Raw genomic sequence first — 25877 nt, 5'->3', positions numbered from 1 at the left:
CTAACAGTCTAATGTGATGTGTTAGATTGTACACACTATTGTAACAAGCATGCTTTCAAATTAGGACACTGGGGAGAGATAAACCTCTCTGACATCCTGTCATTTTATCTGATCCAAAATCATGAACTTGCCTACAATTCCCAAACATGCTGTCTAGGTAGGTATCTCACTGGGTTTTAGGACACAGCCTGCATATGCATTCCCTCTTCCAGAGCACAATGAACTGGACTCTGTCACCCCAGTTACTCCAGGTTTGTTGTCACTGGCACACCCGTGCTTGTATAAAACCCTCTAGTCAAGCACACCACACAGTGGCAGTGAACTTTAAACAAGGCATCAGCCAGAGAACGACAGCAGGTTGGCTGGGGTGCAGTTTACTACTCATGTGAAGCTTATATGGTTACTCTGAGGCCTATTTCTTGAAAGAATACAACAGTTGCTGCCCTGTTCTGTTTGTTTAGCCGCAGATAACAGATGTAGATGTAGATAACAGCAGAAAAAATGTTTGAAAGGATGGGACTATAACGTGTACGCGACTGTACGTCAGATTAAACAGGATGGCATGCTGAAATCTATAGTTTTCAATGCTCTACTACAAGATGCACGTGTTATATACGACCAAAATAAAACAATTCAATCCATACACACTACAGCGGCTGGATTTTATCACTTATTTTCACTCTCAACTCAAGTTTCAAGCTTCTACAGCCGCAAATGTGTTTGAGGAAAACCTACCGAATTAATCTACAACACTAATTCATGTCACTCCACACACGGTTAAACGGTTATTTTGGGGAGGACACTGACAGCAAAACACATGACGTCTAACCTTAAAGCTTCTCCCGTCGCTTTTCACGCCGGTGTCCGTTGCTTTATTTGAATGACTGTCGCTCGCCGAGCGCTAGCGGCGACAACACGCTTTCTGCTAATGTTTAAATCACGCCTACGAGTCTCTAATTATGTTTTATCAGTGTTTCATGGCATACATTCACACCGAGCGCAGTGAGGAACAACGTCTAAACAAACGGGGCTTTGTCTGAACCTCGCAGTGAGGATTTCTGAGCGCTATAAAGCCGGCAATGGGTCTCGGAGTAAGGAAAACGGGCTTTTCTTGAAACTTACCAGCGGGTCCTTTTTCTTTTGCATCTTCCGTGAGCGTTCGTCAGGTCTATCTGACTCTGACGGCCGCTGATGGCGTCATCGCGCAGGGCACGCAAAAGGGGGCGGGGCGACGTAGATCACAACACAAGTCAGTTTACTTTACTGAAAGGCAAGGCGTTGATACACTATAATTGATGCATCGTTCTTAGAAATCAGTTATTATAATCATATACGGAGTAATTATTTGTACTAGGTGTAAATAGCCACTGCCAAATATAACAAAGTATACCCGATTCTGTGTCTCTAAATTTTGAATATAATACAATTTTCTTTAGGTATTAATTTTGACATCGTTTTAGGGATCAGAATACGTTTTCAAATACGTTGAAACAGCGTAAATAAGACAAATACAATGAAAACTAAAAATGTAGGCTACCTCATCACTCATACCGTTCGGGCAAAAAAGTACAATTACAGGAAAACCGACAAATATTGCGAAAGTTGTGTCCCCACTGCGTCAGTGTGGCATACCATTCGTTGTTTATTAAAATGGCTACAAATTCAAATATAGTTGTTGTTTTTTTGTTAAAACGATTTTTTAATGTATATTTGGTTAAATCAATGCACTATTTTGCACTGCATTTATTTTGTTTGTTAGTTAGTGCATTCCCGCACTACGCGTTTCAAACTTAGATATAGCACCATCATTTCCATATTTATCTGTTTTAAATTGAATTGGTCTAAACTGATTTTTTTATTATTATTGAAGGAATGATTGAACATTACAATGCATTTTAACAATTAAGTCCACATACACAAGAAACAAGATCAATCTTAATATGTAAGACAGCATTTAAGAGAAGAGAGAATGAAAAACAAATCAATAAAATAAATAATAATAATTAAAAAAAAACATACATATAAACAACTACACAATAGCTCAGATTATCTTTCTTCCTTCCTTAGGACAAAATCAAGGACTACAGTGGGGGGTCTAAACTGATGGTGTTACACGTCCTGATCTCGCCTACATCACAGCCAGAATCCCTCTGACGGATCCGCAGCGCCGCCGAGCGGAGTCACAGCTCTGAATAAGTGGAGCTTTCTCGTTACCAATGACAACTGTTCAAACAAACATCCCAGGACTGAGAACAAACTTAGTTAAACACAGAAATCCGATATGCTGTAGGCCTTTCATGAACATTTAAAAAAATAAATAGCTCAGCAATCAGGTCAAAATATTGCTTTTCTGAATATCGTGTGCTAGGGATAGGAAAGGAAGAGTTATATCCTTGTGTTTTGAAGTGCGTGCAGCTACTTTTCTGCATTCTAAATAACGTTCTGCTATTGGAAACATGAGCTCACCGCTGTCCACGCTGAGGAAGAACAAACGAGCTCCTCTACCAGACATACAGAGTGATGGGTAAGTTACGTTCCAACAAAACGCAGCAGTGAATGTTAAATACCGAAAAATACTAAAGCATAAGCATCTTTTTTTGAAAAGCTGTGACACTGACACTTGAAACCATGAAATTATTGTATATGAAATCCAACTGTGCTAGAAATGACACTCTAACCTCATGTTTGTTCCTTTTTTCAGAATACCATATCCAGTAGGCCTACCACATTCATAACTTAATTCAGAACTAATATTGCCTCCTATGTTTCAAGTGTATTGTGGTCCAGGTGCTGATAATATCTAATATAACAAGTATAATACAAATACTAGGCGTGACAAATACAAATACAATCATATATTGGATTTTGGTCAAATATAACAATCATCTAGAAAGTGATGTAATGTTTGGTGATGAAAACATGCATTAGCAATGAATTTAAAACATCCCACCCTTCCCATAAAATCACAGAAATCTGCATGATATTATCAAGATTTTATCAAAAGATGATTACCAATTTAAATTAACCTTTAACTGGACATTCATGTCTATGTTCCATCCTGTTCTTGAAATTGTGTAAATAATCAAGTTATAATTAATAGAGGTCAAAGTATCTGAGCTTGACCAGAGCAGATCTGTGAAAGTCTGCTGTAGCTTTTTATCAAAATACACCCAAAAATGAACATTCTATCATCATGTATTCACCCTGAAGTTGTTTCAAACCTGCATTAATTTCCTTCTTCTGTTGAACATAAAAGAAGCTGTTTTGAAGAATGCATGTAACCAAGCAGCTGTTGGTCCCCATAGACCTGTTTGGTTGTCAACATTCTTCAAAATATTTTCTTTTGTGTTCAGCAGAAGAAATTCATACAGGTTTGAAACAACTTGAGAACACTTGACCTAAAATGTTAAAATTACAATAACCTAAAATTACAATAAGTGTTGTATAATCTACCCTGCTCTGTGAGCTATTAGAAGCATTTGGTATTTGCGGTTACAGAGACACTACCCTGTATTTTCTTATTTTGTTCTTGCATCGTGGTGCTCGGGATGTTTCTGGGCTGCAAACTTTGGCCAGTGGTTGTGTCGCCCTCAGCCCATAATGTATAATAATAGTATGGCGCAGGTGAGGGCTGGACTTCATTGTCTGCCATTACCTGTCATCTGTAACTCGATAGATGACTAGCCATTGTAGTTACATTTTTATGATGACACGTAATTTGAGTTTACTAGTGAGCTAGATTGAAGATAGCTAAACTCACTCGCAAATTACAGCCAGCCATCTAACTATTAGCGTAACACAGAAACAAGTGTACAGTACACATGCCATTTATGCATGATAAACACGATATTTGAAAAATATTTGTAAAATACCTCAACGCCGTCACTCATCTTCATGCAGGTAGTCTGTTGAGTCAGTTGGACTGTGTGTGTTCTGGCAAACCGTCATGATGTCATGTCAGGCAGGGCGGTGTGCTTTAGATGGGGTTCCACCCGCGAGGACGGGACAAGAATGTTGCATTTACAAAAAGTGACTTTACATTTCTGCACAGTGTACCTTTAAATGTCAATGCAATCATTGCTTTTTTCCCCCCAAAGTTATAGAATTCAAAGGTACTGCATTACAAGAATGACCTAGAGTCTAGACCATCTTTGAAATAATCAGATGTCGTATCTGTTTTTGTGATCTAGGGAAAGAAAGCCTTACAAAGAAAGGTCAGATAATGGTAAGACTTACAGACATTTTACTGTTTTCCCATCTGTCCTAACAAGCGAATAAAATGTCAAGAGTCGGGAAGAGTTTGAACTGCTTTTCTAATGCCATCCTCTACGGATAACATAAATGGCAGGTTTCCATCCATGCCAGTGATGGAATATAAAAGCATATGGGAGATAAAATTACAAAATCGAAAATGCACAGAGAAAACAATACATCAATGGATCTTATAAATCACTTAAATGTATCAATTTGGATTTTTCAGACTATGAAGCTAAATTATTCAGAGATATTTTTCCACAAAACCAGCCAGTGGCACACATCACAGACAATCTTTCCACTGTAAGATCAAAGGTCATGCAAAAGGCGGCGGCGAAAAAAGGTACCATGACTGAATTGACCAATTAAACAAAATGTGTTTTTATCGAAACTTTAAATATGATGTCTCACAAATCTTCTCTAAACATGTCACAGCTCCGCCGAGTGATTTTGAACTTATGTCAAGTATGATGCAGAAGATCGTTCAGCTTGAGAGAAAGGTGAGAACTCAGGCTGTGGATATTGAGCATAAGGTAAGACACTTCCTTTATTCTTGTTGTCTCACTGTCCTGAATCTGTTTTGCTGTACAGCTTAAGTATCCATGTTTGTATGTTTACAATCATCGGTGTTACGTCAGATGTCTCCGGATGCACGGCTGATATCATTTTTTCAGGTGTCTTCTTGTGATATTAGCTCTTAATTTCCTTCCATTTCCTGCTCAAGGCAAGAAGAATAGCAGTTCTGGAAGAGAAACGGAATCTTTTGCAAGAGGCAAAAGGTAATTATTATTTCTTAAACAGGAGTTAAAATTGCAGAAAGAATGAGTTGGCATTCTAGAGACTACAATAAGACACTAAAACACTTAAAACCATAGACTGTATAAAAACACTTTGTTATTATTAGGTTTAAATCCCTTTTAAATTCCCATAATTGTAATGAGAAAAAGATATTTATATATTATTTAAAACGACAATTTATAATGTAATATAATATACATTTTAAGTATTTAGTGTTATATAACAATATAACTAAGTACTGTTGCATTTTTTTCAGTATGTATCTAAGCATTTACTGTATCTATGCCGATTTTAATAAATACTCAAATAAAATATGTTATTAATATCATTCAAAGTATTTATTGTTGTAATCTATGCTTATTTTGAGTGTTGAATTTTCAGTATTTATGCATTTATCTAATATAATACACATTTATATTTAGATTTTAATCATTTAATTTCATTTTCATTAACTAAGCATTTATCTAAGCTGATTTTAATAAATAAAATAAAATTCTATAATTATTAATATAAAGTATTTATTGTTGTAATCTATGCTAATTTGAATTAAAAAAGAAAAGAAAAGCCATGTACGATTCTCATCAATGTTACAGTTATAATAATTTAATGAGGCTCATCAAGTAAAGTAACAAAAATCATAAACAAACCCAAAACATCTGGACATTATTACAGGTGTGAATGGATTATTTGGGGGTGAAATATGACCCAGACATACAGGCTTACACTAAAGTACTAGTTTTTGCTAATGCTTTTTCTACCAGTTAAGTAGTCATATAAAAGCTTGACTAAACAAATGTGTTTACTTTAGAGAAATCTACAAGTAATGAGAACCAAGATGAAGAACTGGTTAAATTGTGCCTCAAGCTTCAAAACCAAGTGTGGGAAATGGAGGTGAGCAGCTTTGTGTGCTTGTTTTCTTTCAACCGGTTACATACTTAGATGTTTGTAATGGTATGCAGAAAACAAACCAGGGGTCATTCCTGTATAATTACAACAAAATAGTTATTGGAAACTCACCAGAATGGTATTTTCCCACCCACACAGAAGTTTCTGAATGATTATGGGATGGTCTGGGTTGGAAGTTATGAAGAACATGATAAGCAGGCCAGCAGCCATCTTCCTGGAGCAACTAATGCACGCAAGAGTTTCAAAATGAACTATGACCTGGTCCTGCAGAACATCCAGGAACTGAACATCGTAGCAGGGGAAGGGGAGTCCCATGTGACCGCTGTCCCTGGTGGGGCCAAACTTACCCAGCAGTCTTCCATACCTCTTTGGCTCTACAAAAACGGCATTGTCATGTTCAGTGGTCCATTCCGCTCCTATCAAGACCCACGCACACAGGTTCAGTTGTTTTCCTGCTTTGGACTTACATCACTTAGTTTGACTACATAAATACCATACATTTTCCACAGCCAGCTTCCATTTACTTTAGATGAATCATCAGATTTATCATTGCTTGTAAGATTTACCTTCCTGTTGTAGGAATTCATGCAGGACTTGATGGATGGGTTTTTTCCTTCTGAGCTTCAGGAAAGGTTTCCTAATGGTGTGCCCTTCCAGGTGTGGACTGTGAATGAATGCACTTTTCATCATTAATATCTTACTACGAATACTGTTGCTCATATTTAGGGTTATGGATTTATCAAATCCCTAACCCTACACAATAGTTCAAAAGTTTGGGTTGATACTATTCTGAAATGTTTTTGAAAGTTTCTTATGCTCATAAAGGCTGCGTTTATTTGATCTAAAAATACAGTAAAAACAGTAATATTAATATATTATAACCATTAAAAAAACTGTTTTCTATTCTTAATACATGTTAAAATGTAATTTATTCTTGTGATGGCAAAGCTGAATTTTCAGCAGCCATTAGTCCAGTCTTTGGTGTCACGTAATCCTTCAGAAATCATTCTAATATGCTGATTTGGTCAAGAAACATGTATTATTATTAATACTGAAAACAATTTTTGTGGAAACTGTGGTACATTTTTTTCAGGAATTTTTGATTAATAGAAAGTTCAAAAGAACAGCATTTGTTTGAAGTAGAAATCTTTTCTACATTATAAATGTCTTTACTGCCACTTTCAATCAATTTAAAGCAGCACTATGTAACTTTTGGCGCTCTAGCGGTTAATAAACAGAACTGCACACATCCCGCGGAAGAACATTCCAACCGGAGCTACTTCTCTAAGTTTATGTCTATGGCGATTCACGCAGGTATGTGTTACTCCGCAGCGGTGACGACCCGACCAGGCTACACTAGTCCAAATATAAGTACTTATTATAAGTGTACCGTAGTGATTCGGAATAAGACAAAAACGCGGTTTGGAAGATGAATTCATGATGTACTCGCTCATTATATACATTTTGCAAATTTTGAACACAGAAAAAGTTACATAGTGCTGCTTTAATGCATCTTTGCTGAATAAAAGTATTAATTTCATTCAAAAAAAAAATTGTACTGACCCTAAACTTTTGAACAGTGTAGTGCAAGTGTTCAACTTTGCCATGTCACTTGCATTATACATCTAATTATTAATAATCAAATTATTGTTAAAATACTTAGGGATTTTATGTGGCGTGTGAAAAATCCCATCGACTTAAATTAAGGAAGGATGCTATATATAGTTATAGTTATCATTCTTTAACTGGTATGTATAATCTTGAACCACAAAAATAGGTTAGTGACAAACGGGACGATGAGTTCATAGTTAGGCGACCAGGGACTGCGTTTCCTGGAAGAGGGCAAACTATAGATGGAGCAGGAAGGCATTCGGTGGACAGTTCTGAGCAGACCAGCTCCACAGCGTCAAAACAGAGTCAGATACCAGGTATGAACATGATTCACAGTTACTCTATTACATCAAAAAATGGATTTTAAATTGACATTCTGTGGCATTTAGGCAAAAAGCTGTCCATGGAACAGTTCTTGCGGAAGCTCCCAGAGACTGTGGTGAAGGAAGGCAAAGTGATTAGTATACGTGACTCCATCAAGGCTCATCTTCTGGTCAGTGTAGTCATGTTTCAGTCCATCCCGTTTTGGGTCGTTCAGTCACATTTCCCATTGAACTGAATTTCCGTTTTGTTAAGGGCTTTCCTGATGGTGCCAAAAGTCACTCGGTGACTACTGTGGAAACATCTACCCTGCAGGCCTTGAGAGAATGGTATCAAAAACCTAATTATCTTAAAGTTATGACCAAACAGAAGAGCTTTGATAGACACCATGAAAGTTGATTAGAGTTCCTGACTTGAATAATTAACTTTTCCCACCCATGTGGTGTGATTCAGTGAGACGGACTCTTCACTATCAGCACAAGACGTCACCACACTACGACTGAAGTCTGAGGATGGCATGGAGACATTTATCATGAGAATGTACTTCACTGAGACCATTGGAGATCTCCGTCACTACTTGGACCTGAAAAGGTTTGAGATATGACTACCAGCTTTCAAAATTGATACTCCAACACGGTTTCAAAATTAAGAGATCTGCCACTCTAGGGAGCATTTTAAGATATCAGAGATGCTCCATATGTAGGCAACTTATTTATGCTGCCTCCTAAAATGCTTTAAAAAATTTTAAAGACAGCATTACATGTATTCCCAAAATACTTCTAATATAATAAACTCACGAACCAAGAGAAATGCAGGTTATAAATATACTTTTAATTAATTAAATACTCAAATGCATAAATAAAAATGTTATAAAACAATTAAAAACTAAAACATTTTCTACAAATTTACTCATCCTTTGGCCTTCCAAGATTTAGAGTTTGCTTTTTCATCGGAACAGATGTGGACAGATTTAATCAGATTTGTATCATTATATCACTTGCCCACCAATGGATCCTCTGCAGTGAATGGGTGCCGTCAGAAAGAGAGTCCAAACAGCTGATAAAAACATCACAATAATCCACACAACTGCAGTCCATCGATTAACGTCTTGTGAAGTGAAAAATTGCATGTTTTTAAGAAACAAATCCATTATTAAGACGTTTTAACTTTAAACCCTCAATTCTGGTCAAAATATGAGTCCATAATCCATAGTAATGCTTCCTCCTGTAATCCATCCCCTGTTGTTATCTCACATCAAAATCCAGACATATTTGTTTAGAACTGTTTTTGCTTGTAAACAGTTTTTCACTTCACAAGATATTAATTGATGGACTGAAGTCAGTGAAAAATTGAAGGGGGTCTGAATACTTTCCGTACCCACTGTACATCTTGGAAGGCCTGAGGATGAATACATTTTCAGCAAATATTCATTTGTGGGTGAACTATTCCTTTAACACCGTTTTGCCCAAATTTTATGTATGGTGTCTATATTTATAAGCAGAAATATTATACAGGTTGTCATCCTTTTCCAGTAAGTGTACAGACAATAATTTGAGCCAATCTCTTTTGACAGAGGACCGGGTGCTGCACTATATGACATCATTAGTGCATTTCCACAACGGTGCTACAGTGATGACACCCAGACGCTACTGTCCTGTGGTCTGACTCCAAATGCAGCGCTGCTCCTGCGTCCACAAGCTTAATCTCACAGACAGTGTGGAGACACATAAAGAACAACAACCATCAGCTCATAACCAGTGAGCATCATTAATGCACTTTTACAGTGATGCTACAACATTGCTGACTCCAGCTGTCTCACTGATCATACATCAACATGTATGGATTTTGGATATTGATAAAATCCAAAAATAAAAAGTAATCAATTGGATTATTAAATTACTAAATGATTGATACATTTTCAATTAAACAATTCAAATTACAATAATTTATTATCAGCTGATATTATAAAAATTATTTTTCTATTCTCTGTAAATGAACCTGGAGGTAACACCCAATCACCTGTCAAGGTGGTCTATGGTTTACATTATTTCATTCCATATTATTGTTCCAACTAAATCTTTAAACATTTTTTCTTTTAAACCATTTTCAGAAATGTATTCATTTACAAATAGTCTTTTGGGTGAGGTCAAATACACTGAAACATCCCTATAATAAACGGGTTTGGCTGCTTTAGATACTCCCATTATTAAGAGGTGCACAAAAATCAAGCATGTTGTTGTTGTTGAATGGTGTGTACTACTTCTGCTTGTAATTACATATTAAATGTAATTGCATATTAAAAATGACTAAATGTTCATTGTAATTTCTATATTACCAAATGCTAAAATGTAGTAATTTCTATATCAAAAGAGAACATGATGTTACAGCATTATACATACTAAAAACAAACATTCAACATAAGGTTACATATGAAATACAAAGCTTTATTTCTAAAAACTGAAACAGCTTAAGACAAACATATAAATATAGTCGCATTTAGTGTTATAAAGTTTTTGCCATATAAGGTTTGCCTGTCTGGTTTTGTGTTAAACCTGTAAGAGATCTTACAACATGAAAAACATATGGTGCACCGTCAAATTACATTCACACTGTGTTGTTTCTGGACCAAAATATTAAAATTTACCACGCAAGATTCCCCACAATATATGGTCCCTTTTTGTAATAGAATCCCAATACCTTGGCAGTCGCACATTACAGTAGAGAAAGACAATTAGTGTTTACATTGACTTGTTGTGCAGCAAATACAGGTTACTTCCCTGAACGCAAGGCACCTGCTCTAATGTTTGACATGCACTAATATTTGCTTCACCAGTTGGTTGCCTCTGATGTGTTGACTCAATGGTGTGGCTATTTTTACAGGTGATAAAACTAATTATGAACCAGACAGCTATTAATGTTGTGAGATCCTGGAGACACCTTTGATAATATGATACTGAAAATATGATCAGTTACTCTGCAATTAAGTGATCCTAAACTTAAACGGCACATGAACATCAGTTTGCAGAATTTTTATATGTATCGTCAGGAAGAGGTCCAACTATTGGCATTCTATTAACTTTTTTTATTTAATAGACAACCAGAATTTAATATTATGTTTACAGCCCTCTCTTGCTTTAAAATATCCCTATTTATTGGTCTGCATAATACAGTGTACACGAAGACTCTTTACAGCATTATGGAAACTGTTCTGACAGGTCTGTCTTTGATCACACTGAACTTTGGTTGTATATAATATTAAAGAATGTCTGTTCTCCAACTTTATACATATATGATCTGCTGGTGTAATTTTAAACAGCCAGAGGTGGCCAAATATTTCCTCAGCCTTAGATTCTGCGTTTAATGTGGTACGTTCTGTTTACTGTAAGATGATGGATCGCAGTTAAAGTCTTCTTATTACACACAACCGAGCGTCACTTGCTTCACAGGCTTTGCCATTGTAAAAAACACACGGCATGTTAGTTGCACCAAAAGACTAAATATTTTCAGTTGATTGTCAACTTCATCACAGACGTTCCCAAATACATGGAAAGGTTTAAATTAAATCATTCTCTTTCCACTGCACACAAAGTCATCAAAATCTTAGAAAAATATTTTATGAAACCTTTTGTATAAAAATAGCCTTCTGGTTTGCGAGATTACAGTGTCCTTAGTGTCGCTAATCCTTCATGAAGAAGGTTTGTAGTGGATTGTAGTGTCTTTAAAGGCACTCGTGATGTGGAGTTACCATCATTGAGCACAAGCCGTACTGTCCGAGCTCACTGAGTGATGCAGTTTTCTCCCATATCCTGAGCATAGCGGTCAGAGGCTGTGGTTCTCAGTTCCTCGATGTCTCGATGGAGCTGCTGAGCTTCCTGCAGCTTCTTCTGCAGCCCCTCAGGGCTCAGCCAGTCCTCCCACTGCTCTCCTACTGCAGGGGGAGCTGCTGCAGACAAACAGAGACACAGTGTCAGAGTCACTGCTGATAATGGCCACAACACACAGAACACAACGAAGCTGCCATACAGAGTTTCTATGACAGTATGGTAAAAACTACTGAGATGTAATCACCAACAGCCAAGTGTGTACTAGGAATCGGTGATATATTGAATATTCACAATGAGTGTAATATTCTCTATGTATGTGTATATGTGTATTACAACAGACTTAAATTTTGTTTCTGATTTAAATGTGAGCAGCAAAAACATGTTAGTAATTTTGATTCATTTTCTTGAATCAAAGTGTCAACTTCAATTATCGTAATAGATTCAAATATTAATTAGCATCATCACTTACAGAAGACTACGTCATTCATCACATTAAAATGTTACAGTAAAAAAAATACAATGTAGATATTGCTGTTTATAGCATGCATAATATATACAAAATTTAAGAGCCTACATATACTTATACATCTTTAAATAAAATGAATTTTAAAAAATGTAAATGAAATCAAATGGTATAAAACGTAAAATAATTTCAATTTATCGAATTAAAAATTGAAATGAATAAAATTAAATATTCTTAATGAAAACATTCCATATTTTTTTACATTTAGATTTAATTTGAACTTTTACTGTGATAAACTCAATAAACATTTTGATTTACATTTTAATCTCTAACATTAGCAACATAGGCTGTTTTGTTGAAAATGAAAATGGTTTGTTGAAAATAAAGAAAGAAATAAACAAACAAAAGCCATTAAAGAGCAAATAGACATAATAAATATTGAAGGCTGAACATAATTTTTTTGCCTTATTTTATTGAAAAAAATACAATAAAAAAATAAATAAAGCAAGTGTACACAATCACTAATACACCTTAGTCATGCTAGACACAATATTGCATTTTTATGTGGATGATAACGAGACTGTGAGGGACACACTACAGACTTTACAATGATACATGCTGTATAAAGGTACTATATCATGTTTGTCTTTCAAAACTGTTGTCTACTGAATTATTACTACTGGAGTTTTTCTCTATTGAATTTCTCTTCTGCTATATCTGAAGGCGCGCTAGTATTCTTTATAGCATGATGACAGCAGAGGGCGCACTTACAGGCAATGCCGAGCAGCATGGAGAGGTTTGGGTCATGGCCTTGAGCCCGCTGGGTGAGGACGTTGCAGAGGGAGCGGAGGTCACACAGACAGGCGGCCATCTCTCCATACAGTTTCTGGGTGAGCCGGGCTCCCACAGGGAGCAAACCACGGCCATATGGCGCCTCCTCACCCTGAAGACGCTCTTGAAGTGTCAGATTATGTTCCATCAGTTCCTGGTTCTGCACCGAGAGCTGAAATACAAACACATGCACACCGTCAGTTCTCCTGTGTGCTATGAAAACACAAAGGCAAAGAGCTGAACATGCATTACGGTCAACTACTAACCTCTTTCATAGCGGTGCGTAACTGCAGCAGACTCTCCTCTTTCTCTGCCACCTCCTCTCGCAGCGACTGACTACTGCACTCCTCCTGAGAGAGCTGCTCCTCCAGAGTCTAAGGCAACACACACACAATATTATAGCTGTAAACTAAACATTTTGCTCATATAAACTACACTTCAACTGCTTTCGGTGCAAGACACTTTGACTAACATTTTAAGAGGAAAAACATGCTCTAAGTGTTGAACCTACAGACTTAATATATAGACTTTTTTCTTTACTAAAATAATATCAGGTGTTCCTAAAGAAGCTTTAAGGAAGGTGTTTGTAAAGATTCTTCACCTCCTAGATACTACTGAAAGTACATTGATGAGAACTTGATCATAGAATATGATGCCTGGCTCTTAGTGATGGGGATTTACTTAAATTACACCTAATTACAGTCTTCAAGTTCCGATTTAAAAGACCAATTCTTATTCAAAACGGGTTCCATTTAAAAGAAAGAAAAAATACTGGAACAGAATGATTTTTATGATGTTTGTTTCCATTAACAGTTCTACAGTTCCACCATTTTCAACCTACACTACTGTTCAAAAGTTTGGGGTCAGTTTTTTTGTTTAAAAAAATGCATTAAATTGATCAAAAGTGATGCTGTAGGTTGCTGTATAATAATGATACTGTTCTTTTGAGCTTTCTATTCATCAGACTCCTTGAAAAATATATCACTGTTTCTACAAAAATAATCAAACAGCACAACCATTTTGATGATAATAAGAAATGTTTCTTGAGCAGCAAATCAGCATATTAGAATGATTTCTGAAGATCATGTGACACTGAAGACTGGAGTAATGATGCTGACAATTCAGCTTTTGATCACAGGAATAAATTACATTTTAAAATATATTCAAATAGAATTTTTTTTTAAATTGTTAAAAACTGTATACCAATTAAAAATGTTTTCACTATATTTTTGATCAAATAAATGCAGCTTTGGTGAGCATATGAGATTTACATTTTTTATTATTTTTTTTTATCTTAGTCCTGAAGTCCAGTAGTCTCGACCAGCATAGTCCGATTTGCAAACAAATGACTTCTTAAGTTGTTTTTAATGAAACTCATGAGCTATTCATTTAAATCATTCTTCTGAGTCACTTACTGAATATAGCTTATACTTTGGCTTGGATAAAAATTTGTTTTATCTTTGTGCTAGTCAGAAGATGATGAGTGACCCCTGCTCAATCTTGGCTAATACCAGTTTCTTTCCATTAAACCAAAACTGTAGCTCAAACAGGAGAGCACGGCACTAGCAACACCAAGGTCATAGGTTTGATTCTCAGGTAATGCATGATCAAATGTATACCTTCAGTGCAACACTTTGGATAAAAGTGTCTGCCAAATGAAAAAATGTCATGTAAATTTGGTTTAAAAATGTAATGTAAATGCACCTGCTAAACAAATTAAACTGAATGTAGTCTTTACCCTGATCTGTGAGCTAAGCTGCGCCATTATCCTGAGTTGCTTTTCAATGACCTAAAAAAGAAAGATTCATTCAGATATCACCTTAAAATATTTGCACAGAACGTATATTCATCAACAGGCAGAGCCATGCTTCAACACTATTAATTAAGTGTTATTGAAAATCAGCGTGAATAAAAACCTTTTTGAGTCGCAGGTGCTCATCTTTCAAGGTAGTGTTTTCTTCTCGTAGCTTCTCTATGTCAAGAGAAGGCAATTTCACTCCATCCTCAAGGCTCTCCTGCACTCTGTTCTGGAGACTAAACACAAAAGCAAATCAAACAATATTAGACCCCACATACATGGCGAATGCTTCAAAACCTAATAAGTGGACATTGTCTTTTTGTGCAAGTGGAGCTTGCATGTTTTTTCCTACCTGGTGACTGTTGTAAGCAGTTCTCTCTCCTTGCATCTCTGTTCTTCCAGTTGGGTCTCTTTGTTGCGCACAGCACTGCGGGCTTCCTCCAATTGGGCTTCCAGGTCTCTGATGGTGGCCTGCAACTGAGCTGCCCTCTCTTCTGCCTCCTCCAGCTGCAACACAACAATATAACTGCATAATAACAACTGAAGACTGAGAATGAGAATAACAGCTTCTCAAAACAGTGTCCTAAAGGGCCGGGTGAAGAACGGACAAACTAATATAGCAGTTATATAAATTACCATTCAAAAGTTTGGTGTCTAAGATTTTTTTCAAATGTTTTGTTAAAAGTAATCTCTTATGCTCACTATGACTGCATTTGTTTGAATAAATTTGCATGTTTTTTCTATTTTAAATAGTAATTTATTCATGTGATGGCAAAGCTAAATTTACAGCAGCCATTACACCAGTCTTTAAGTGTCACATGATCTTTCAGAAATAATTTCTATGATGATTTTGTGCTCAAGAAACATTTATTATTATTGTCAATGTTGAAAACATTTTTTTGTGGAAACCGGGATACATTTTTTAGGATTCTCTAAATAATAGAATGTTTAAAATAACAGCATTTATTCAAAATAAATTAGGAGAACTCATTTGTAACATTATAAAAGTGTTAAATGTCACTTTTCAGTAATTGATAGCATCTTCTCTGAATAAAAGTATTAATTTATTTAAAAAACAAAAACAATCTTACTGACTTTATTAAAAGGAATTTTAAATAATTAAAAGGATAAATAATTTACATTTAAAAAACCATCAGATTTTTAGGTGCATTTAAAAAAAAAAAAAGCCCTTTTGCAAACAGAGCAATGTCTTGGAGAAGAGGGATAGTGAGCTTGGATTTTGTGAGCCAACAGAGTAAGGAGAGTGTCACTTTAAGATAAAGAATACAACAAGAGCAGATGTGTGATATGAGTGCAGTGGATGCTATAATAGTGTCTGGCAATACAACACAAGAGAAGCATCTCAAGCTGAGCATTATGAGCAATTGCTGTGAAACCACAGGGAAAAAAGGCTTTTGTTTTGTTGGCTGGCCATCAGAGAGTGCCGTACCTTTTTGTGCTGGGCCTGGTAGTCTTCCATGGTGGGAAGGTCAGCAAGATATCGCTCGAGCGTCTCAATCCGCTGCTGTTTTTCTCTGTTCTGCTCTGACTCCTTCTGACACTTCTTTTTCAAGCTGTTGATATGCTTGTCTCGACTTCGGATCTTTGTAGTAAACAGCAACAAGTTCAGTAACAAGTTCAGTGAGATTCTGCTCATATGTGGCTGAGTATGTCCCATGTTGAAGCTTGAATATGCTCACCCTCTCCTCTTGTTTCTTTAGCTCTTCTGCATGTTTTTCACTGCTCTCTTTCAAGACCTCACTCAGACGTTGCGTCTCTGCTTCCACTGCACCCAGTCTGCGGTCCGCTTCTAGCTTCTCCTTGGTAAAGCAGTCACTGCGCTCGGCAAACTGGGCTCGCAAAAAAGCGTTTTCCCGTTGGGCTTCCTATCACACACAGAAGGAAGAAGAGGGAAAACTCGAAGAGATGTTTTGATACAGCACAAGGAAAAGGCTGTGCGTGCATGTGTGCTAACCTGCAGTCTTAACAAACACACATCGGTGTAAGGGGCTCCACGTCCCATGAGGGCACTGTGCACCTGCAGCTCACTCTCTCTGAGACACTGTTCCAGCAGCGACATTTGCTGCTTCTGTCTGCAATGCGCAAGTTACTACATTAAGTTAATGTTCAGAATCTTTGTAAGACTAGAGATGCTTCTGAAAACTTGGCATTACCTTTCAATGGTAAGTTCTTTCTCTTTTAGCAAGTTCTCATTGGCTTTAATGACAGCATCCCACTTGCTGTTCTCCGTGTGAGAGGTTGCTGGATAGAGAGATGAATACGGTCCACTGCCTCCTGTCATTAACTGCAATAAAAAATAGGTGGGGAAGCATGAACTCTTATTTAAAATAGGCATAAAAACACGATCGGGCCACGACTGGTATTTGCAACCCATTTTTCTATAGTATGATATGACCACAATTGACGCTGAATATTAAACCAGAAGAAAAATGTAGGGCTGATTTTCCTGTTAATCAAAAGAGCATAGAACAATTTGTTGCACTGCTACAAACTCAGGCAGTGAAAAAAATGTCTCTGACATGAAGTAGACTGCAAAATTGCAATTTGCAGCATGAAAAACAGGGCAATTTGCAGTCATTATATGTGGTGCTGTTTCAGTGTGTTTTATAGCAGTTATTTTAGATGTATAGAACATGTAGTTTATCATTATCATTGTGATAGTCCATTGATTTATATTTGTCTCTCAAACAAATTAACAGCAGTAGAATTTCTATCTCTGCAATGATTCCATTTTGAGAAACTGCTATAAAGCAAGTTAGCTAAATAAACATGGAAAGCATGCAAGAAACTACAGACTGCCCGACCCAGATTCCACTCCAAAACCGATGTTAGATTATGCTCACTGCCCAAAATGGCTTAATTATTATAAAAGAAGAAAGTCAACAGTTATGTTGTTTCTGCACCATTTGGGGTGATCACATACTGAGCAAATGGTCATCAATGATAGGAATGGGTATGGGAAACTGGGAACCAGCTCACACAATGGGGTGTCTGGACTTCATTAACATACAGACCACAGCTATAGAGGTGGTAAATTGTAACAGGATAAAATATTTATTTAGGATGTTCAGGGTTCATTACGACTGAGGTGTTACATGCATTTTGTTTGTACATTTTGTTCCTTCTACTCTGCAATAAACTTCATTGAGATCTTCAATGTCCTCAACATTTCTTACAATTAATATTTCATTTCCTTTCAAAATTGTGCAAATAATATCAGTATTTTGAAAATCAAGATAGCAGAAAAAAGCAGAACCACCAAACTATCAGACACTGTTCTAAATAATACCATTATCAGCACTCTAATTTTGTATCCGTTCATCTTCAGTTATTACGGTTGCAAAATTAGCCTAAATTGCTATTGATTAACATTTTCCCTGGCTGCACTGCCTATGTAACTAAAAACTAAAGTTGTTTTTAACAGGCAGAGCATTATATTTTACATACTACATTCAGTGTTTGTTAATAAAATAACACTATAAAAGTATTATCATTCATTTGTCATAAAGCTGAGATAAATATTAGATGAAAAAATCCAAGACTAAAAACTTAGAAACCCTCTGCAACTAAATGAAATAAAAAATATATATAAGTTTAAGTACTAAAATGACTAAAACTGAAATAAAAATTAATTTAAGCTAAATATAGTTATTTAAAAAGAAACTACTAAAAATGACAAAAGCATAAAATTACTCAAATTAAAATGAAATTATAAAAATAAGCTAATTCAAAGCATTAATAAATAGTAGATAGATAACACGGACTACATTTTGATGAAAGATCAGTGTCTATTTTTGGAACAGCACGCACTGATGAATCATGTACAATAAAACCTGCAACATGTGTTGAATTAAATAAAGGTCATTCTAATTTCATGCTGACTTTAGAAGTATGATTCATGATTACACAACTGTTCCCTTTTCCTTTCTTGTATGCAGCAGGACACAAGCTGAACTCTAACCTGCATTTGTTCCACCTGTAGCCGCAGACTCTCGAGTTTCTGCTTCTGCTGCTGCCAGCTGGCCAGCTCACCACAGCGTTCCTGCAGTAGCGGATCATAAACTCCTGTGCTGGCCTGGTCCCTCAGGTGAGCCTGAGTCTGCAGGCCCTGAGGTACCGAAAACATCCTGGCAGAGGCACCAGACCCTGGATGAATGTTCCTTTGGCCATATGGGTCTACGGGACAGGTGAGACCTGCCCTAGACTCTGGTAGGACTTTATAGGTCTGTTCTAGCAACCCTGTATTGTCCGCAAACCCGGTCATCTGCAGCTGCTGCCGTACATCATGGCAAAGTCCCCCAAGCAGAGCCGACTGATTAAGCGTTGGCTCCATGGCAGGTACATCAAACTTCTGGGCTTCATCCAGCCGCGTCTGATCTCCAGAGGGGAAGAGCGAGTGATCGAGGCCATTAACTAGGCTGCGGTATCGGCTCAGGCAATCAGGCTTGACCGCAGTTGCGTCTAAATTTCCATCGTGCTGAGCATCCAGGTTGGGGGAGGATGCAGATTTGGGGAGGGATGACTTGGAGCTGGAAGAGCTGGAGGATGCCCGGGCCTCTTCAGAAGCACGTGGCTTGAGCTTGGAGGCCAGAGTTCCGGCTGTGGAGGGCATGACATGGGCAGTGGGGATAGGGATCTGACTGCGGATGGGCTGGAAAGAGGGACTGCTGCTAGTGCTGCAGATATCTAGAACAAGACAGGAGTGAGAAATAAATGAAACCAAATACAAGTTATGTTTTAAATGAGCAATAGACTGAAATAATAAAAAGTGTCTGTCCTTAAGGAAAAGTCTTTTTTATTTTCAACCAAATATATTTGGAAAAGTGGGACAGTAATGGCATTTTTTAAAAATGTAATTTAAACTAATAGTTTATTTAAATATTTTTTTGAACCCAGACATTAAACTGGAAGCAACCAGGAATATTTCTTAAAGTTAGTAATATTTCAAATGTATATATATAAAGATATTCCCTTAGAAAATAAATTAAAAGCAAGTAAAATAAAATAAAGAGTAAAATAAAATGTATTAAAATAAAAGAAAGTTAAGTAAAAGAAAAGTAAAAGAAAATGAAATAAAAGCACAAGTAAAAGTATAAGAAAATTAAATTAAAATTAAATTCCCTGGGAAAATAAATTAAAATCAAGTAAAATCAATTAAAGTGAAATAAAATTTACATAAAAGTCAAGTAAATTAAAAATAAAAAGTAAAAAAAACGTACAAAATAAAAATAAAATAACAAAAAACAAAATAATAATATAAAATAACACACACACACATAACACACACACACACACACACATATATATATATATATATATATATTTATAACAAACAGTGGAGCAAAACGGAGAAGCCTTATTTATTATATACATACATAATAAATAAGAAAATAAAAAAGGCTCTTCTGTTTTGCTCCACTGTTATGTCATAAATCCTTACCAAATTATATAGACATTATACAACTGCAAAAAGTATGTAACTAAATTAGCCAATGTTTCTGTTCCAGCCCAAAGAAAAAAATTATGCTAACTAGTTCTGACATTTAACGCACACCAAATCATTGCGAAAAATAGTACTCACCTTGCTAGCAGTAAAAGAGATACCAAATGATAACATTTTCATACACTGAAGAACAGTGAGGCATAAAAAACATGTCCTCCCAATGCATCTTCAGTAAATGACATAGACAAACTACTGATCTTAAAACACACCCACTACGTCTGCCAGAACTCGTCCTTCAAATTAACGTCAAGCTCAGGCAAGGTGAGTGTACCTGCTATGAGAGGTTTTTTCTCCTACAGCTCTGTTAGCGCAGGAGCGCATACACACCGAAAGGTTAGCGGTATTTATAGAGCACTCTCATGTTACACTGTGAGGTGTCTATGTGTGGGACTCCTGCTTTAACCATACAGCTCACCTCTCACACACACACATAACCCCGTCATAATCCCAGCCAATAAATCCCAAACACAAAAAGAAGGCAATTAGAGCATTCATTCTGCATGTGCTTTTGAGAAATATTTGTAAAGTGCATTATTTCGAAAATATATTTCTAAAACATATTTGTGCTCATAAGTGTTATTTGTTATCATTCATTTTTGGTTCATTTTGTCAATTTTGAACACAATTATTATTAATTATTATTTAAAAAGTTACAGACTGCAGCTTTAATGTTTTAGTAATTGTGTTGTGTGTTTTTGTCATTTTTAGTAGTTTTGGCACACACACACACACACACACACACACACAAGCTTAATAGTCCTTAATACTGTAATACTGCTGAAGTGCCTTTAAGCAGGTTCCTCAATACAACAATAAAATGAACACACACAAATCAAGTGGAGATGTCAAGATGCAGGCAACAGTAGGAGGGTCTGCCCTGGGGGTGTCTCTTTTGAACATCTGCTAAGGACAGGTTTAAACAATTCTTTGGGTCGACGAAAGATTCTTGGAGCGCTGAGAGGCTTTCTGCCATTACAAGAAACACCCAGAACAAAACAAAGCCATCACCATCACAACACAGAAGCCCACAGACAGCCAACCATATATTTATAACCGCTAACATGAAACGGCTGCCAAGAAGTTCTGTGCCGCCACCGTTTTGGCTGTTTTAAAAACAAATAAAAGTTGTTTTATTAGTGTGTCTTAGTTGCTAGGTGCCACAACAGTGTATAAGAAAACTCAATAGACTTTATTACTATTACTACGGTAACTTATCTGAGAGTAGTTTCATGGTAACAAACAACAAAAAACGACAGTGGTCGACTGATATGAGTTTTTCAATAAGTGATACAGATATCTAGATAACAGGCTGGTTGGATGAAACATTTGAATACTGAATTTATTACCTTTTTCAGTCATCTATGATCACTGGATAAGGATTTTAAAATCATTTTAATTATATATTTGTATATACATACACTACTGTTTAAAATTTTGAAGTCTGTGTGAAGTTTTAAAATACTTTTATTCAGCAAGGATGCATTAAATTGATCAGAAGTGACAGTAGAGACATGATTACAAAAAATGTATTTCAAATAAATGCTGTTTTTACTTTCTTTTCTTCAATAAATCCAGAATAAAAATTTGTTTCCACAAAAATTATTAAGCAGCACAACTGTTTTCAACATTGACAATAATAAAGAAATGTTTCTTGAGCACCAAATTGGCATTACTATTTTTACTCTATTTTTGATCAAATAAATGCAGCCTTGGTGAGGATAAAAGATTACTTTCAAAAACATGAAAAAAAATTCCTACCAATCCCAAACGTTTGAACAGTAGCGTATTATTAATTACCATAGAAACAACAACAACAACAACATTTTAACATTTGAAAAATCTAATCTAATAATTTCAAGTTTCCCATGACTGTGTGAATCCTGTATGAAATACAATTTAATGATAGAAAATAAATGAGTGATAAATATTTATTTTTTACAATATTACTAACCAAAAGTGAAATCAGAAAATTATTTTACAATTGACAAGGCTGTCATTACATTCTGGAACTCACATTAGGGGTATAAAAACTTCTGTTAACTGAGCACAGTAATGCCAATAATCAGCCTAACTGATATCAGTCAATTGCTAGAAATAACCAATCAAACCAGGCCACACAGCACAATTCAATAATGCCAACATAAGCACATATGTTTTCAAATGGACTGCGCATTCTGTACAAATCTATGGTAATAGACATACACCAGTTCTTCAGTACGGGTAATCTTTGTGCTTTACATGTTTAACAAGGCAGAGAGAAGGAAACCAGGAGACCAGGATCAGAGTTTCCATTCGGTCCTCCAGGTCAGGCCCTCCTAATGAGAGCCCCATCAGTGGAAGTGCAACACCGCCTGAAGGAATCTATGGTATGGAATATCATATCCTCCTCCAAATATCATAGGAGTTGATATGAGCACATCTCCATGACTAAAAATATGACAGCTTAATCTAAAAACAGCCAGCAGGATGTAATGTCTGTTGTAAATAAAAAAGGGTTCTCTTTAAAACCATTGCCTGTTTGGTCAAACTCAAAAAATAAATAAAATAAATAAAAAATAAAAAACTATCCATGATGTCTGAATATTAATATACGTATACAGGTGACTACAGGGGAAGTCACACTAGATTTTGGGTTCCATTCACTTCTTAAATATATATATATTAGACACATGACAATAGAATCTTCTGAAGATTTGTATCAATACTGAAAAGGATATTCAAATGTAGAAAAATTAAAGAGAGCTAGCATTGTTTGGAATGGGAAACTGGAGTAAATGGTATATTTATCATTTTTAATTTATTACTTATAGGTATTACTATAATTTTCAAGGTTCCCAAAATTTTTGACCACTTAATTTCCAAATTTTTTTTCATGATTTTCATGTCTTTATGATTACTAGATAAAGATCCTTTTGCACTCAAATAAGAAGAAAAAGAAAAATCTGTATTATTCACTATAGAAATGTTCATGATTGTTACATTATGGATGACTATACTAAAATACTGTACAAGTACTCCGTAAATGTACATGACTATATATTCCATGATTGCTCCATGATTGCTCCATGACTAGAATTCCCATTTTGTGCCTCACAATTTCAACTACAAGACCACGGTTAAGATGAAGGGGCTGATGAGTTCTTGAATTCAGGTCTATTGCATGACAGACAGTCAAATGGACAGTATCTGAACACTCTCAGCATTCTCACCTTCAGTGTGGTCAGAGGTACCCAGTCCCATGTCCCCACTGTCCACTGTGCTGAGCCGCCAGCCAAAACGGCTCTGGAACTTCTCAGACACAGCAGGTGTCAGCCATTCCGTGTCAGAGTGCCCTACTGGAACACATAATGAACACATGATGCGACACTCTATTATGGTTATGAGGTACATAACATACGCTTATCCTGGACTGCACTGGATTTGTACCTGCGAGTTTGGGGTTCTGGTATTTCTGTGAAGTGGTCATTCCTGTAGCAGTCACCTGTGGACAGGATTCATTAAATTAATTTTAAAAAGACAACACTGTCAAAACAAAAAAAAATGTGTCTGGAAGCAAAAACATTAAGTCTAAAAACAAGTAAATCTTTTAGCTGTGCTGCAGAACTATGAACAAGAAAAAGAGCTGGCAGAACAGCTGGAAACAACATAACAGCAAATAATATAATTTACAAAATAATAATTACAAAATAGTTCATATTATTGGTATTATATAATAATATTTGATCATTTATATTGTATAATAATATAATATTAGAAAAATTACAAAATATTATTTCCACAACTGTTTATCTGAATAAAAATGTAGAAAGTATTCAAAGTCATTCACAGATTAACTATTTGAAAAAAATATCTTATTTGAAAAACCTACAGCAGAAAAGATCTCCCAAAGCTTAGAGCTGCAATAGTTAGCTAGATTTGCTTAAATTTAGGACATTTAAAGCTCGTTTCCCTAGAACAGGGCTGTCCAAACTCGGTCCTGGAGGGCCGGTGTCATGCAGAGTTTAGCTCCAACCCTAATTAAACACACCTGAACCAGCTAACGTTAATCAAACTCTTACTAGGCATAGAAACTTCCAGACAGGTGTGTTGAGGGTAAGTTGGAGCTAAACTCTGCAGGACACCGGCCCTCCCTGACCTAGAACAATGTAATCAAGTTTCTTAAAAAACAAAAGCCATTCCTATATAATTAATTTCCTATACCCTATAGTTTTCAATAGTTAAATGAACCACAACCAAAAAGAGAAACTGAGACCCAGATTAACAAGCCATTAAAGTCATTTAAATGTTCATATAATAACTTTAAATCTTCAAAATAACTTTGAAAACAAGCTCCACATATGTTGCTACTTCAAACAGATTTAACGTTAGCTCGTACAGATAGCCAAGTTAGCTAACAAAAAGAGTTTAAAAGGTCAATAAAAAAAGTAAACAACTCCACGTACCTGAACTCACGGGCTGAAAGGGTCTTTACTAAAGATAATAATGGCACGAACACAACCTACAGGGGCAACAGTGCGCTTCATTACCCGAGAGACGCTGACTGGATGCTAACGTCAATAACACGGACACAAACAATCAAACTACAAGCGGCCTGGAGCTTCAAATCCCCGCCGCAGTGCCGCTGACACTCGGGACTCTTTTTTTTAACCGTTCTTCTTCTTCTTCTTCTTTTGTGTTTAATGGCGGTTGGCAAACCAGCTTAAGGTGCATTTCCGCCACCTACTGGGATGGAGTGTGAGGCCTCGATGAACGAACATATTATATACTACTAATATAACAAAAAGAAATAAATAAAATAAAAAAAACTAAATTCTTCTAATCAAATCTGTATCTCTCAGATATGTTAGAAGAAAACCATAAACCTTAAGATGTTTCTGTGCATTCTGAAATATATTCATAACTGAAATGTCATTGATTTCCATATCTCTCCTACCATTTCCTTCAGTGACTTAGTCAATTTCAAGGGATTCAAACTACTTGCTTCTTCCGACATAAACTTCACCAATACCTTAAACTCCTCCTTTCTTGTTCTCATCTGATGACATTCTCTCTCACTTTCTGTTCCTGATGTTTGGCTCCAATCTTTCCTTCTTTTCCGCTTTTCTACTAAAGTCCACTTACTACTTTTGTTTCTTTCATTTCCCCCGCCATCTACATCCTCCAAATCCAGATCACTTCCGGACTCTACTCCACTTCCGTCCATCTTGGCCTCAGTCACAACCCAGTGTCGCCAACCGCGCCTCGTTGGGTCGTTACCCCCCAACCGTTATTCTAGTTCTTCCTCTGCGTTTTGCTCGCGTGCCAGGTTGAGACAGTAAGCGCCCCCTGCCGCTTGATTAATGAGGTGCAGGCGCAGACCCTACCTTCGTTTATATGAATTAATATTCATATTAAAATGTTATATTCCAGGCCCTATTCAAGAATCAAAATGTGCAATATATTGTGCTATAGTATTTATAGTTAGCAACTCAGCTTGAAGGAGCCCATTTACACAATGTTTATATGTTAGGGTGACCATACGTGCCATTTTCCCGTCCTGGCCAGGAT

General features: G+C 36.2%; 3 protein-coding genes across 9 annotated transcripts in view; 1 reads left to right on the top strand and 2 right to left on the bottom strand.

Annotated features, from left to right (window-relative positions):
• LOC107668304 (calcium-transporting ATPase type 2C member 1-like) overlaps window positions 1–1189 on the bottom strand; it is a 47324-nt gene extending 46135 nt beyond the window's left edge. Inside the window, exon 1 of the mRNA XM_016460139.1 lies at window positions 1123–1189. Coding sequence (XP_016315625.1) covers window positions 1123–1146 — 24 coding nt within the window. The 5' untranslated portion in view covers window positions 1147–1189. The remainder of the gene's footprint in view (window positions 1–1122) is intronic.
• A 1267-nt stretch (window positions 1190–2456) lies between these two features.
• On the top strand, window positions 2457–9694 carry LOC107668295 (UBX domain-containing protein 11-like). Its single transcript, XM_016460117.1, has 13 exons — window positions 2457–2524; window positions 4191–4225; window positions 4481–4597; window positions 4690–4787; window positions 4979–5033; window positions 5861–5943; window positions 6097–6396; window positions 6538–6615; window positions 7736–7886; window positions 7959–8062; window positions 8146–8219; window positions 8344–8481; window positions 9464–9694. Exons 1-13 carry the CDS (start codon window positions 2457–2459, stop codon window positions 9591–9593), a joined length of 1431 nt encoding a protein of 476 aa, XP_016315603.1. The 3' UTR covers window positions 9594–9694.
• Window positions 9695–10571: 877 nt separating this feature from the next.
• On the bottom strand, window positions 10572–24991 carry LOC107668301 (centrosomal protein of 85 kDa-like). Of its 7 annotated transcripts, none has more exons than XM_016460124.1 (14): window positions 24773–24991; window positions 23757–23811; window positions 23540–23665; window positions 18789–19513; window positions 16981–17111; window positions 16782–16899; window positions 16507–16692; window positions 16257–16409; window positions 15159–15313; window positions 14925–15042; window positions 14747–14797; window positions 13275–13382; window positions 12949–13180; window positions 10572–11833 (listed from the first exon to the last, which is right to left on the bottom strand). In XM_016460124.1, exons 2-14 carry the CDS (start codon window positions 23794–23796, stop codon window positions 11667–11669), a joined length of 2310 nt encoding a protein of 769 aa, XP_016315610.1. In that variant the 5' UTR covers window positions 23797–23811; window positions 24773–24991; the 3' UTR covers window positions 10572–11666. The 7 variants fall into 7 exon arrangements, with proteins under 7 accessions (XP_016315610.1, XP_016315613.1, XP_016315615.1 ...); XM_016460127.1 differs by having other exon boundaries at window positions 10572–11830; XM_016460129.1 differs by having other exon boundaries at window positions 12949–13168.
• Window positions 24992–25877: the final 886 nt, after the last annotated feature.

Source organism: Sinocyclocheilus anshuiensis, unplaced genomic scaffold (assembly GCF_001515605.1).
Source record: "Sinocyclocheilus anshuiensis isolate Anshui unplaced genomic scaffold, SAMN03320099.WGS_v1.1 scaffold1623, whole genome shotgun sequence".
Classification (NCBI taxonomy): domain Eukaryota; kingdom Metazoa; phylum Chordata; class Actinopteri; order Cypriniformes; family Cyprinidae; genus Sinocyclocheilus; species Sinocyclocheilus anshuiensis.
The sequence above is the reverse complement of the archived record's forward strand: the minus strand, read 5'-3'. Positions and strand labels throughout refer to the sequence as shown.

Excerpts from the sequence above, each read along its gene's own strand:
- LOC107668295 (XM_016460117.1), top strand. The coding sequence starts at position 2,457 with ATGAGCTCACCGCTGTCCACGCTGAGGAAGAACAAACGAGCTCCTCTA. Across the intron at positions 6,616-7,735 it reads CTAATGGTGTGCCCTTCCAG|GTTAGTGACAAACGGGACGA; the intron begins GTGTGGACTGTG and ends CCACAAAAATAG. Across the intron at positions 8,220-8,343 it reads CTGCAGGCCTTGAGAGAATG|TGAGACGGACTCTTCACTAT; the intron begins GTATCAAAAACC and ends GGTGTGATTCAG.
- LOC107668301 (XM_016460124.1), bottom strand. The coding sequence starts at position 23,796 with ATGACCACTTCACAGAAATACCAGAACCCCAAACTCGCAG. Across the intron at positions 16,900-16,980 it reads AAAGAACTTACCATTGAAAG|ACAGAAGCAGCAAATGTCGC; the intron begins GTAATGCCAAGT and ends TGCGCATTGCAG. Across the intron at positions 16,410-16,506 it reads TAAAGAAACAAGAGGAGAGG|ATCCGAAGTCGAGACAAGCA; the intron begins GTGAGCATATTC and ends TTTACTACAAAG.